The sequence below is a fragment of the Dermacentor silvarum genome, chromosome 1, assembly GCF_013339745.2.
Source record: "Dermacentor silvarum isolate Dsil-2018 chromosome 1, BIME_Dsil_1.4, whole genome shotgun sequence".
NCBI lineage: Eukaryota > Metazoa > Arthropoda > Arachnida > Ixodida > Ixodidae > Dermacentor > Dermacentor silvarum.
In genome coordinates this window covers 282,845,973-282,860,951 of record NC_051154.1, presented here as the reverse complement: position 1 = coordinate 282,860,951, position 14,979 = coordinate 282,845,973, and the positions used below count along the sequence as shown (strand labels likewise).

Below are 14,979 nucleotides of genomic sequence, written 5' to 3'. Positions count from 1 at the left end.
TAAAGGAAAGTAAAAGTAGAAGGAAAGGGAAGGACAAGTTGTACGAAAGGGAAGGAAAAGTAGCAGGTCAGGTACACACAAGCTTCGCTTACCCCCATTTTCGACAGGGGAAGAGCTGCTGATTTTTTTTTTACAGAATTTCATTCCAGTAAACTGTCAAAATGCTGACTGAGACTTGGGCATTAATGAATGCGGCATCCTTAGGCTGTCCGCAGGCTGTCCAATTACAGGACATTTTATTGAAATCGACTGAGTGGACGTGGGTGTGGTCATTGCTTTGTTAATTTGCGAAAATTAGCTGCTTGATTCCACGAGAAAATCATTAAAAAACATTCTAAGTTTGGTCTTCACTTTCGTCTCTATTAAACGCCCTCTTGCCATAAAATCGACAAAAATAGAGTTTTGAAAGAATCCTTTGCGACTCTAAATGCATCAATTATTTTTCTTTTGAGTAGTGTGCACTGACTGGGGTATACGGCTCACATCACACAGAAAACAAAACTATTACATGTACGACTAATTTGCACTTCATGCGCGAAACACACATACACTCCACACTATTGCGACATAGGACCGATAGCAAGATATTGAGTACAAGCTTGCAAACAAACCACGAACACAAAGCAAAAATAAGCATTTGTAGCTTGTGCAACTCCTTTACTCACAGACAATAAAAGAAAGAAAAAGAGAGAAAATGCCCAGGGGCAGCAGAACCAAAGAATAAAAAAAAGAAACACCCCACACACTTGAATCTGCGCCATCGCATGTCAACGTTTGCGACGTTGACAAATCATCCTGGTGCGTGTTTAAACGAACAGACAGGAATCCCTCTCACGTTGCTGGCAAGAAAGGCACCTGCGAACTCGCTGACGTTAGCTGCTAGGCTGCACAGTCTCTTTCCATCCGGGTCGCCGCAGAAGTGGCTGCAGTAGCTCACAAAAAACGTCTGTGTCTCCGAGAGTATCGAGTCCCCGGATCTTCTGTGGCAGGCGGTCCCTCCCAGAGCTCTTCCTGAGCGCGTCCAGTGCCAGTTCGAGCGCAAACAAGTCGGCTATTTCTCGCTTTTCTTGTTCCGACTCAGCCAGGTCCCATGTGCAATTCTGCACCTTTTCCCACCAGTCGCTCTCGCGCCCAGGTAATGAGTCGTCTGCCATGCTCGTCCACGGTTCTCACCAACGCTCTGGCCAGCTGGAATCCCAGTCCGCTGTATGCCATAGCGCGTGAGCCATCCTTCAAATACGACGGCGGGTAGACGGCCCACAAACTGATGCGCATCCAGTTGAGGCCATAAACGTAGAGAACGTCGCTCAGAAGCCAGCGGTAACGGGCGGTCATGAGACTTCCGTAGAAACGGTTGGTGAGAGACTCCTCAGTGCCCTCCTCGACTTCGTCCAGATTGCAAAGAAGGTGTTCTGTTGTGCCGGAAAGCTGTCGTACATGATGTCGAGTGTGTCCAGGTGGAAGAAAGGCTCCGGAGGCCAGAAGTGTCGTCCCGCTGTCGTTAATCTTGGCTGCAGCCATACTCTTGGTGGAATTTGACACGCTGCGAGAGTTCGCGATGGTGTCCACGAGCCCGAAAGACGTCCAGTTAAGAACGTCGGAGATCTTGTGTCGCTCGGGCGCGGGAAACTCGTGCGTGAATGAGGCGGCCAAGTGAGAGAGCCGAGCCACTCCTGCACAGTCAGAAGCAAAGGGAGTACGTCCTCATTCCATCGGTACCCATGTTAGGGAAATCGTCTAAGGCTGGCGTCACAGTCCACGCGTAGACGTAAGCGAACATCCAGCTGACGTTAAGCGCTCTGTCTCCCGTGATGGCACGCAACAACGTGAATATTCGGGCTAGGTACGGTTCGTTCGATAGTAAGACTTCCGTGCGCGAGGAAATGTTGAAGTCAGCGCTCAGGTGCTTCTCAGCAGAGTCATCCATTCTGCTGACGAAATCACTCCCGTCACGTCGCCGATCTTGTGGAGTGGCACTACCAGGTCGTGCTGCTCAGCTGCGTCGAGGGACAGGACGGTGTTGCGAATGACAGTTTCGTCATGCCGCAGTTTCTCGAGCCTTCATCATCCAGCTTGAGTGAGCCATTTGTCAACAGCGATGACATGTTGCGAACGAAGGCCGCGTAAGCGTCGTCATCCAGTGTAGACAACTGCCGCATTCTATGCCACGCCAGCGCTCCGATCTCGCTAAAGCTGATGACGAAGGAGCCATCGATGTCCGAGTATGCGGCGCTCACGTCAAACCACAAGGCGACTCTCCAATTAATGGAGAGGTCTAGCAGAACGTCGAAGAACTCAAGCAGTCCCGCGCGCTCTGCTCGGAGGGGCTGCGCCGGCCAGGAGATCCCGCGGTCTACCATGAACTCTGCAAAGTCCTCGATGGCTTCGCTGGCACCCGACCTGTCGGCGCACATTTCGACGGCCATGAGTGCCTTCAAGGTGGTCGTCGGTGTGTAGTTCCCCTCAAGCCCTGGCCGAAGCAGCACGTGTAACACCTGCGTCAGCCTTAGTAATTGGCATTAGAGAGTATACAGAATTCGAAGGTATGAAACCGCGGCATGAAAATATCACCCGGGCAACGACCGCGGCATGTTATTATGTATAACTGACCTCCAGAGGCTATCTACTGTAACGTGCGCTGAAGTATTCTTGAATTCCGCGACAGGAACGAGCCTGCCGCTGTCGGTGAATGACCTCGCGACTTGGTGCACCACCTCGCGACTTGGTGGCTCCACAGCAACACGCCCGCTGAGTCATCGTGGAGTATCTCATAGCTTGCACTTTAGTATACATCTATTAAACCATGTGGGTTCAATGCGAATCATTCTCGGCTGAACTTCAAGTGTTTTGAGTGTGTATCTATTAAAGCATCATACGCTGGTGGTTGCCGGAGGTGCCTATCAACTTGAGCTGCTAGGCTCATGTTGGAGTTGCCGGCGTGGTCGCGGCATCGTCGTCATTCGAGCTCCATCATCCGACTATCGCCTCTGATTCTCGCGTGCGCCCGAGCCAGACGGCACACGTAAGAAGATCCGGGCATGTCGGCCGTGGAACACCGGGTGGTGGTTGCCTCTGTATGAACAGCGATTCAAAGCAAGTTCCTCACCCCATGCACGCCAGGAGCTATTGGAAGACCGCAGCTTCGCCTAGAAATGCGTCAACTCGGACATAGCGTTCCTCAGTGGTTTACTTGAGCAGCAGCTCATGGATGGCGTAGTACTTGGCGCAGAGGAAGGGGAACGTGTTCACAATGATCGAGCAGCTAGGCAAGCCCGCGTTCTTTTGACCCTTGGCATGTCCGAGCTCCGCAATGAGCACCTGTTCAATGTCATCGAGAGAGTCAGAGCGGTCGAGGCGCACCACCGCAGGATCTGTGCCGTAGCCAGCTATACCTGCAAAACGCTTCGCTTAACCTCGATTCCCAAAGTAAGTGGGATCTGCATAGCGTTTTTAGCTGCAGCAACTTTAAAAAATTGCCTGTGACAGATAGCTCCATTTCAACACATGAGCCAATTTACGCGATGAGGCAGCCATTACTTCTACGAGAAATTAAAATGCTTAATTGACTAATTAACATAATGACACTAAATAACGTTTTCACTAAGTCTCATTAATATTCATAATTACTGTCATAATTATTCATTATTAGCAAAAAGTGAAAGAAATGAAAGAAAAGAAGAAAAACAATAAGGAAAATTGCTGCTAAACGCGCTGTACCCCACCTTTTTCATTTTCCTGTGCTGTCCTCTGTCGCGCGCCGCTAGGAACGTTTTCGAAGAGTTCCGGGGCTTTCGCCAATGTTGAGTGTGCGCCGGTTGTGTGTTTCCTGGATCGCGATTAATTATTAATGACTTCTCATGGACAACATTTTTCTTGGGAGCTTCGTTGGAAGCACTCACCGACTACTGGGTTACAAGCCCTTACCAAGTCTTTGTGCTGGACGAGTGGTCGACAACCCACTGATTTCTTTCTGCCAATGCGGTGGTCGTGAAATTTGTGGTCGCTGATTTCTGCACGTGCAGGCCCTTTTACTTATTCTCCAGGCAGTTCGCATTTTCGCTTGAAGCATCCTTAGAGCGCAACTTGCAGTGTCTGATGAACGATTTACCGTAGAACGGTGTACTTGTTTACAACGACAAAAACGGCCGCCACAGTGGTTTGCTTGAAATATCGTGGAAACAGCCCAGCGCTGATATAAAACAATGTAATAACGTTTCAAAACAGCCGTATTTGCGCATGTGACCTTGCACATGTGAGTCGGTATATGAACGGCTTGACCCCTATCCAACAATGGCGACCTGGAAATGGTATATGATCGATACGGATTGTTATTGCTCAATTTCGGCATAGCTGGTTCTCACTTTTCCTTAACTTTATCATATACTTACAGGTTGCGCATCCAATAAAGTATTTTAAGAGGATACTCTGTGTGCACAAGCGCCGATTTATAGAGCATTAGTTCTTGCGCAAGATAGTGGATGCAAGAAACATGCAGGCGACGTTCCTTACGCTGCTCTCCGAAGGCACAATCGTTTCCCCTTTAAAGTAGGATGTACAAAGTGCATCTCGGGAATTAAGAAAATATGTAAGCATAACAACACGTGCAGAGCCGCCCATCTACAAAGACGAATTTCAGTTAAGGAACATGGCAAGAGTGCCATTGGCGGCTTTCGGGAACAGTGGCGTATCGATGTTGGTAAAGCGCTGTGTCGCTGCTTCCCGCTCATTGCGTGCACACAGTACGAAGTGACGAGTGTGTGATTTCAAATCGCCAAGGCCAGAACTGAATTCTAAAAGCAGCTTTCTTATTCTTGATTGCTTACTCTTTAGTTCAGATCCGCCGGTAGCGGATACACAAACTCATCGGCTCAGGTAGGCCTATTGCCTTTGCTGAACTGGATGAACACGTATATACGTATATGCTCGAACTTGATGTGAACAGGTTCGGAGGGGTGCTGGTTGTCCATTTCAACTTGTAAAACATGTTACGATTCATTTTGCGCAACACTTTCTCTTTTTGTTTGCCGGCATTATTGGCACAGAAGCCTGCCACATTACGACGACTAGCGGTCGTCGGATGCATTGTTGTCGGCATAGCACGATAAAATTGTCGCTTAGCTACACAGTCCGCTAACTAGCCAACCGATCGTTGGCGTCTTGTCGGTGTCGTATATGAGCGTATAGTGTTACCGCGCCTTAGAGGAGTATATATACGTGAATTCAGGCACACGCTACCACCGCCAGCAAAAGAGGGCGCGGATATTTCAAGAAGGCTTCGTCAGCGACACGATGTTTATTGAAGTCTCGCCCAGAGGGACGTATATGCGGGCTTTTTGATCGATATTTAATTCTTTCAATCAAACAAAGACAGTTACGATGTGGTTCGCGTTGATGTATACTTCGGACGAAGCCCACACCGCGTCCTGCTTTAAACAGAGTTTCAGTAGCATACGCTGTGGACGTTGTTGGCATTACACTGCACGTAGAGCTATACCGGTCGAGTTGCTTCAAAGCGGCGTATCCGGCACGCTCGTTTGCAGCAGTACGCGTCTGCGCACGAATCCCGAATCGCTCCATCGAACCCTTCCATGGCGAGCAAGTACGAGGAGCGTTGCTCGGACCCTTCCAAAATGGTTCGAGACTTTTCCGCTATAGGGAGATAGTCCCTATTTATCCATCGCGCCTTGAAAAAGGCTTATAATGAAGCCTTTCAAACGGCGCAACGGCACCTGCGCGCTATATCCCAATCGTAAAAATCGCGCTGCAATTTTTATAAGATGGCGCGACGGCACCTGCGCATATTCCTATAGCGGAAAAGCCGCGAAACATCTTATGGCTGCTAACGGATTGGCAGGAGAGGAGGAGAAATATTTTTTAAACGCTTTGTAAGTGACCCCAGTCAACATGTATTTACGATTTCGTCTCTAAGATATACCAGTTGCTACGGGCTCACAAGACAAACCTTGGTTACGGTATTGCACGATCACGCTAAGCTCCGAACACCCTCATGAGTACACGAGCAAACCCCTTGTTTGCTCCAAGTTTACAAACGAAGTCTTATTTGTGCTTCGATAGAACGCCGTTCATAATGTGCAGTGTAACGACAGATATCACTAGGAGAACGTTGTTTTATCCTGATGGTGAAAGGTTGCTCGTAACTCGAAAGCCATTCGAAAATATTCGATATTCGACATGTTTCTGGCACTATTCGATTCGTATTCGATTCGTCTCAATCGCACACCCGGCCCTATAGCTTAAAGCATGGTTTGCAGTCAGAGCATTGTATTTTACAGCGTGCAGATGTATGCACAATGGGGTTAGCGTGACGTGTTCAGTGACGTAACACGCCCATTACTACGCATCGCGCTTTTAACTGTGCATGAATTCGCTCACGGCTTGGACGACCTGCGCATAGTAAACCTTCACGCTTATATATACCAACGCCTCTTTTACCAGAACGGCGATTTATACATCGTGTGCTGCTCTGCATCAGTATACGAGTAGATGTAGTGGTATGGACGTGGTGTTACGATTATTCGATACTGTAACAAACATGAAGAAGGATGCTGAGAGAGTGAGTCACGAGGTCATTTGAATAAAACTCGCGATCCGTCTAATTGGTGCACAGATGAAATAAAGTAGCGCGAAAGCGACAAGAGAATACTGGCGCAGGTTCACATTTCGGTAAATGCGAACACATTGGATCGAATCGGCTTAAATGATCACCGATCTTAGATAATTATGCGGTTGTCAACGTCCGGTTGGGATGTGTCCTTTTACCAAGAAGGCTGATGGCACGCCCACTCGTGTCTTTGCGATAAGCGCTTATAGAAAAACACAGATGACGTGGGTTAGTTTGGCGTACTACAGCCAAATGGCCATAAATAAACCACACTTTAACATTTTACCGTATGGTTATGCGCGAATATCAAAATTTTGAATAGGAATAGAGTACGAGTACTTAGCTTCGAATATTGAATCTAATATTGAAGCATGAGGTCGCGGGATTGAATCCCGGCCACGGCGGGCCCGCATGTCGAGGGGGGCGAAATGCGAAAACATCGTGTGCTTAGATTTAGGTGCACGTGAACGAACTCCAGGTGGTCGAATTTTCTGGAGTCCCCCACTACGACGTGCCTCATAGTAGATCGTGGTTTTGGCACGTACCATTCCATAATTTTTTTAATCTAATATCGAGTAATGATACGCTCATGCATTCATTAGCAAGTTTGCTTATTTTAACACGTTGGGACATCGCAATTACAATGTAAATGATAAAAAATAGCCTAGTAAGCCGTTATACCAAAAAGATTGTATGTTTGTTTCATCTTGGAAATTGAATAATCCCCACTAACTGCCTGTTCTCGTCAACCTGTGCCTCATTATGCAGCATCAAATGTCTGTAAATCAGAGGCATTTGACCCTGTGCCAGCCGTCACTTATCGAATTCGCTGCTCAGGATTCGGGATGGAGCTGCAAAATAGTGCACCCTCGATGACCGCAAACCCGCACCCCTGGTTATTGAACGGCTGGCTTTTCTGCCACGGTTAACCGTATAAGGGCTAAGCACGCTTTACAGGCAAAATTTCCCCTCAGGAGCACGAAATTATCACAAATTCAGCACAATATCAGACACGTTCTCAGATGAGATAGAAAGAAATGCTAAGAACCTTGCTTGCTCACGCACGGTCACTATATATTCGATTTGTTTCGAATATTTGCATCCAACCGAATAATCCAAAATTTTCGAATACATAGTTTTCGAATCGAATGCGAATATACTCAAACAATAATATTCGATAACATTCAAAAGTTTCGAGTATTCGCACACCTCTACAAGGTTACCGGCCTATATGACTCACGACTTGGACCCGCCATTCCGTCGTACTTTACAATTTTCCTGACGGATTTTACCTTTGATAAATTTGATTAGTTCAGCAGCGCCGCTGCGCCAGGTGGAGGGCCTGCGTGGTCGGGGTGGTTCGGGATGATTTCTCTAGCCGCGGACGCAGATGCCGAGGCTGAAGCCGAAGCCGAATTTTCTGCGACACGGGGCCTAACGCTCTCGCCTTAAAAGTAGAAATGTAATGTTCACCCGATGTTTTAGAAGAAAAGTGGGCAAGGATCTAGTACGTGTTGAACAGCGGCGGCCGATTTTGTTTAAAGTCAGCTACGCCGCAGTACATTTGTGTTATGCGTTGAAGCATACAAACGCCAAAGAGGCTATTTTGGTTTCGTATTCGACTGCAACGCGCAGATAATTTCCGGCCCAATTTTCTTTGAGAAAAAGCAACAACGACATACGCGCTTAGAATGGGGGAAATACCGTTACCAGACATTCTGAGCTACGGTTATTGCTGGAAAATATTTCTTGGACAGGCCGAAAATAGGTGTTTTTGAAGGGAGACGACGTGTGTTGAGCGCAATCTCTGTCCCCTCAGATCCGCCAAGACAGACACTGCCACTAAAGGGTTCGCCATTGGGGTCCCCATGGGGGTCACAGGTGCTTGCGTGCTGACTGGTCAATTTCGAATTTCCTGGCGAAGGCCAATTTTAGGATCAAAATAACCTAAGTTTGGCCAACAGATATGCATCGGGCCGGCCGGGTTCGGCGGTTTGCATCTGCGGTTAGGATCCAATTAACCAAAATATGAAATTATTCGGAGTTACATTAAAGGAAGTCTACTTTATGTCATCCGGAACTGCTTGACGCACACTTTTGGGAAGCTGTCAGCTGGAACGCTGATATATTTTTCAGCACAGTTTAAGGCCGGATATTTTGAAAGCAGTGCTTGCCTTACGATTTCTCCTTAACAAAAATGACTTCCCTGCGCGAGTCTTAAATTACACAATTGCAACGTTTGCCCTAAAGTGAATAGTTAAAAACAAATCTTTTTGATTAGCTAGGACGGCAATGTGATTTGTCGCGCACAAGGTGACTGTTTAGGTGAATTGATTTAAAAATAGTGGAACAACGCCTATCTGTCCCAGGTGAATAAAAAAATTATTCAAACTCAAAAGTATACAGAACCACAGTGGTATATAGTTTTCGAGCGCTTCTATTCGTACCAACGGCTTCGATGTAAAACGCAGTCCAGCACGACATTACTCAGATTGGTTCAGTGGCAATGCTTGCGCGCACAAACTGCGAGCTGAGCTGAAACACCCAGCGCAGTTGCAGTGCGAGTTTACTCCAATCGTTTCGTCGCTTGGGTGCACCCAGTCGTATCCCGGCCGCATTTTTACATTTGCTTGTAGAATGACGCAATCATCCGGGCATCTCGCCCGGTATATAGATCTGGCCGCCAGGCCTGCTCTTAAGGCCGTCCCACATTCAGCGTTTTCCCGGCGTTTTCTGGCGTTTCGGCACCCGGCGTCACTCAGCGTCGACGCTGAGGGAGGCGCAAAGTCGAAACGTCGTGCTCAAGACCAGTGTTGTACACGTTCCTCTAAAACAGGAACGAAAGCTCGTTCTTCGTTCCTTCCCAATATTGAAACGAGTTCCCGGTACAAGTTCCTTTAATGCGAAAGGAACGCGTTTCAGTTACACTTCGAACATTGGAGCATGTCGGTACATTAACGTTACATTTTATGATTCTTTAAGTAAATATTGTGTCGGATAATCCTCAGGCGAAATAAAATGAGCAATTTAAAACTCACATCGAACTACGTATATTATACGAACTTGAACATCGCCCGCAGAAGATTATCTGTAAATAAAGAGAATCCAAAGAAACGTTCCTCTAAGAATTTTTTCAGGGAGCACCGGACATACTCCAGACATGTCGATCTGCAATTTGGTGCTCGTCTATTACAAGTGCAACACATATGGCACTTTCCACTTCGGTCTTCAATTGCGCAGTCAGGATACTGCGCTTCAGACGTGCAAATAGAAAGTTACTCAGAAGCACCAATATAATTCAATTTCTTGCACAAGAAACCACATCGAAAGAAACAATACATAGGAGTTTAATGAATGCTAATTCAATATTGCAGTACGAGTGGGAAAAATAAATGTCCAGAATACATATTCGCAAATTAGTAAAGTCCCTTGTTTGAACTCAGCAAGAGTTGCATCTCGATGTTGGTGCCTGACAGACGAACTCCTTTTTCTAGTCAAGCTTGTATTGCCTCACAAGTGTTGGCGGTGGTGGTGGGGTGTCATGCTAAAACCCTATCGAAAACGGGTCGAAAACTCGCGTCTCGTTCATTTGGTATATACCAAAATTGGCATGGAGGGTACGAATGTATGACTTACATGACTGATAGGTCATGACATCAATAACATCACATGCTCGTCAGTTACGTCATGATTAAATATAACAAAATCACGTGTGACGCATACCCGCATTGGATATGCGCGTATGAGCCAGGGACAAGAAAGTAAGTAAGAAAGAAAGAAAGAAAGAAAGAAAGAAAGACAGCAATAAACAAAGAAAGAAAGAACTCACGTGGGGCTCATACCGGGGCCGCACATTTCAGCTATACTCCCAGAGTAAAGCTGGTGCGGGGAAATTTGCGGGGGCACCGGAATACGTGACGTGCTCGACCAATCAGGGTCGTTTGGTGTGTCACGGGAGGGAAATGAAAGCAAAGGGGCTTGGCGTGCACTCCGCCGGACTTCCCTGCCTCAGATCAGTTTTGGCGTCCGGATGGGAGGCCCGCGCCTGGTTCGTTCCCACCGAGGTGGAGGCTGCGTTCTAGCGCCGGCGCCGGAACTGACTCGGGCAAGGGCTCGTCGTCGACGCGCCGATTTTAGCGACAGGATTTCCGAAGCCTAGGCGAAATGTCAGCGAAGAGCCGCGGACCCCAAGTTGCGGAAGGACGATGTTGAGGCAAAACGTCCAGCGCAGAGCCGCCGGCAGCCGAGTTTAGAGCAAACGAAGCAGAACGCCTACGACAGCGTGGTCTTGCCACAAGCTTCGCTTACCCCCATTTTCTCGACAAAGGAAGGGCTGGTGATTTTTTAGTCAGCACTTCGTTGCAATGTTGAAGATCCGTTCCACCGAAGTGCTTGAGGTTACTGCCGTAATGTACTTGAGGAAAAGTTGATTCAATCCCTCGAAGTTCTTCATCTGGTACCGGCAAGTCAACTGTTACCAGTAAGTACCGCGACACCTCATCCTGTGCCTCGGCTGGAAGGGTTCGGTGCCCGTGAGGACTGGGAACTTTCCATCTACCGCGAAGTCCTTCGAGTGGCGCTGCGACCCTGACGTCATGGTTCCTTTGCGGCAGCCCGGCATGGAGGAAAGAAACTACAGGAGGGAGCGTCACGTGACAATATTAAAGCCTAGTAATAAATAAATACAATGGAGAACTCACGAAAAAAAGGCTGCAAAGTCAAGTGACAGGCAACTGGTAGTTCTTTGCGCCTCACGTGGCCGCCCATCCGCCCTGCGTGATGTGCTCCGTACGTGCGTGTGTCTGTTCAATGCCGTGGAACGTTTAGAGAAGGAACGCCGTTCCCTCGGCCGTTCCTTCATAAACGTAACGAGTTACCGTTACAGTTCCGCCGACCCTTAATGGAACGGTGACGTTCCTCCGTTCCTCCCAAAAAGCAACTAGTTCCAGGAACGCCGTTCCGTACAACACTGCTCTAGACACACCAGAAATCTCGCCGCCACCGGAAGCGGCTCCATAAGGTCGATCAATCAGCGCGTGGGGCGCGGCTGCGCTGCTGACAACTTTTGCAAGCGACTTCCGCAGCAACCAGTGCGCGTGCGCGCCACCATGGGCGCCAGTGTCTCGTCGGTGAGGCGGCGCCGTCTGAGAATGCAGCCGCTCGTACCTTCGAGTGCGCTGCCGTGAATGCTTGTGTGTGTGTTTGTGTGTGTGTGTGTGCCGTAAAACTTTAAACAGGGCAATAAAAACCTTAATCAGGAACATTTGTCATAGTTCACTTGAATGACATTGCACACTGCGTCTGGAATCTGTTTGGTCACAATGTGCGACGCTGGACTGGCGCCGTTTGCTTGCATCTCATGTGGCCGGGGGACCTCTCCGGCACCGTTGATGGCAACGACGCCAAGAGACGCAACGGCAGGAGACACCGGTAAAAAACGCTGAATGTGGGGCGGACTTTATCCCGAAACTTGCGGACAAGGCCGACAAAAACAATCTGCGGCGATCTTAGTCGGACTAGTCTCCCGTCGTCCTCGGATCAATGCCTGGGATATTGTTCATTGACCGAAAACTTCGCAATAAACAAGACCCAGCTGATACAGACCTATTTACTAGTATTAAAAAAAACAAGCCTCTGAACATCATGCTAGACAGCCGCAAACGTGTCGTGTCTTTACAGATGTCGTCTACGTTGCGCAAAGGTTACATATTACATGCCCACTGACCGTGCCCGAAGCTGTCATTTCTGGGGGAATATTAAGCAATTCTAACAAACCTCGGCTAAATAGGCGACTGTATTTGTGGCATAATTTTGCTAACACGTTATTTACTTTTAGCGAAGCGCTGTTTGCGTTTCACGTGAAGCAAAAAAAAGTAGTGGTGGCCTCTTCAATGCAGCTATAGGTAAGCAAGCTTGAGCTGTTAATATAGGGCAGATGACGCGAACAGTGGGGTCGCAGTTGAATTACATGTCGCCAGCTGCCGCTAATGCGTGATGGATGTCACAGTATCAAGGCATCCATGAATCAGTCAAGAAAAAAAAGGATCCCCCCAAAATATCGAGAAAACCAGTCAAATTAGACGAAGGACAGGAGAAGGCAATTCGCACCACAACGACTTGACCAACAACTTGGCTAAATTTATTGAAAGCAGCACATTCCCAGCAAGGCATACTGAGCATGCGCAGCATAACCAGCACTAGTCACAAGGCAATGACAAAACGGGGTACAAACTAAATCTATCGCGATCGATCTAGAAAAGAAAATTCCTTTTCGAGCAGGCGCACCGAAGTTGTGCTATGCAATTATCACCATGCAAACCGATGTAGTAGGCTTCTCGAATTTCGCGCTCTTCTTTGCCCCTACCTCTGCCGAGAATAATAACATTGCTGAACAGCGGGTAGCAACCACATTCGCGGTAATGGCGAGGCAGGTTTGCTCCGTCATCGCAACCTAGGCAGATGAGGTGTTCACGCAGCCGTTCATTGATGCACCGGCCTGTTTGGCCTATGTAAACTTTTTCGCATGTGAGTGGAACGTTATATACCACACGGGTGGCACATGCTGTGTGCGTCGCTATGTTCTCATGTTGCGTCGTACAACTGGGATTCTTTGCCCTGCCTCGTGAGATACGCAAACACAAGCTCGAGAGCTTGCAGGGTGCAGAAAACACAACGTTTATGCCCTGCTTGACTGCTATCTTTTTAATGTTGTGAGCTACCCTGTGAACATATCGGTTTGCGTAGGGCTGATTGCATTAGCACAACGTCGGTGGGCTTGTTCGAAAAGGAATTTCCTTTTTTAGATCGGTCGCGATAGATTTAATGTGTACTCCCCTTTGTCATTGCCTCGTGATTAGCGCTGGTTGTGCTGCATATGCTATGTTAGTCTTGCCGGGAACGTGCTGTTTTCAATCAAGCACGGTTGTTAGTCCGGTCGTTGTGTTGTGAATTCCCTTCTCTTGTCATTCGTCTATTCTGACTTGCTTTTTTCTGTAAATTATGTACCAAGTTGACCGAACTTCGGCTCTCCTGAAATAATGAGGCCACGAAATTCACTCGTAATTCTCGAAGTGATTATTTGATGCACGAAAAAAAAAAGAACACCGCGAGAGCAAAGGTTGCAGTGTGGTACCGTGACCCTTTTAACTACGGCGTGTATACCGCGGCACCGAAACCAGACTGCCGAATGTCGTTGCATGAACTCTGACCTTGGAGCTGTAGAAGCGGTCCAGCACATCGTCGGGGCTGGCAGCAGGGTTGTCCCCGCCGCAGACGTACGTGTGGAAATCATGGCACGGGTCGACCGATGCGTTCAGCGTGCTCAACAGCCGGCGCGCGTGCTCGAGGCAGCCTCCCGTTGAGCAGACGTGCTCCTTGCGAGCAGAGTACGCGGGCACCCTGAGCGCCAGCACCAGCACGAAGGCGGCGATCACGACCAGGCACAGGAACACGGCCGAGTACAGCGTCAACTTGGGCACGGAACGCTTCTCCACGCGAATCACCGTCGGCATCCACGACAAGGTGCTCGGGGAGGACACCTGCTCGCCATTGAAGAAGATTGAAATCAAGACCGTACTCTCGCACTAACAAATAAATAAAGCGTGCAGAGAAAATGCTCTAGAAAAATTCCGAGAAGATGGAAGCCAGCCAAGCTGTATAACTGTGGTGGGTGTGTTATAGTGAATATTGCTATAGTGAATTTATATATTATCATTATTGACTATATTGAGCGTCTTCGGCATGCTCGTCAAAGACCAAGGACACCCGTGTCTTTTTTTTCGCCCGGCGCTATGGCCAAGTAGTGCGTTTGCTGCGCCAAGTCCGCCTCATCGTCATAGACTTGCGTATGAGCTAGATGTTCATAGCCGCGGCACAGTGCACGGCATCTTCAGGATCCTGACGTCAGGATCCTGGAAGATGTGGTTAAACGAGCATCCGACTCATAGCGGGCCCAAAGGGCAACTGTTGATAATAGCGCTAGCGCAATCTCTACGTCACGAGACAAAGGGGCACAACGACTGGTCGGACGTGCCGCCGCCGAATATCGCGACACTTGTGAAAGAGGCATCGGCGATGGCGAGGGGTATATATAGGCCATCCATCATGCGTTTTGACACCAGTGCTAAGGCACAACCGATTGGAAACCACCACGCACATGGAGCCAAACCCAAACGCACATGAGCCGAAATTGTGGCAATCGCCAATTGGTCTACGGACGCGGTCTCCTGGAACCTAGCCATTAACAGCTTTGCTGTCAAACGCCTTATGTAGTTCGCACGAGGCAACTGTGGAAGCTCGTAGGTGATGAAGCTCACACTAATATTTAAGTGCCACCTCATACTTCTTAGCGGCGTTGC

At 48.4% G+C, this 14,979-nt stretch overlaps 1 protein-coding gene across 1 annotated transcript in view; it reads left to right on the top strand.

Moving 5' to 3' along the window:
* The window catches only part of LOC119441041 (uncharacterized), a 6,514-nt gene extending 5,582 nt beyond the window's left edge, over window positions 1-932 (top strand). Inside the window, exon 5 of the mRNA XM_037705774.2 lies at window positions 918-932. Within this exon, the coding sequence (XP_037561702.1) occupies window positions 918-932 (15 nt within the window). The remainder of the gene's footprint in view (window positions 1-917) is intronic.
* The last annotated feature ends 14,047 nt before the right edge of the window (window positions 933-14,979 follow it).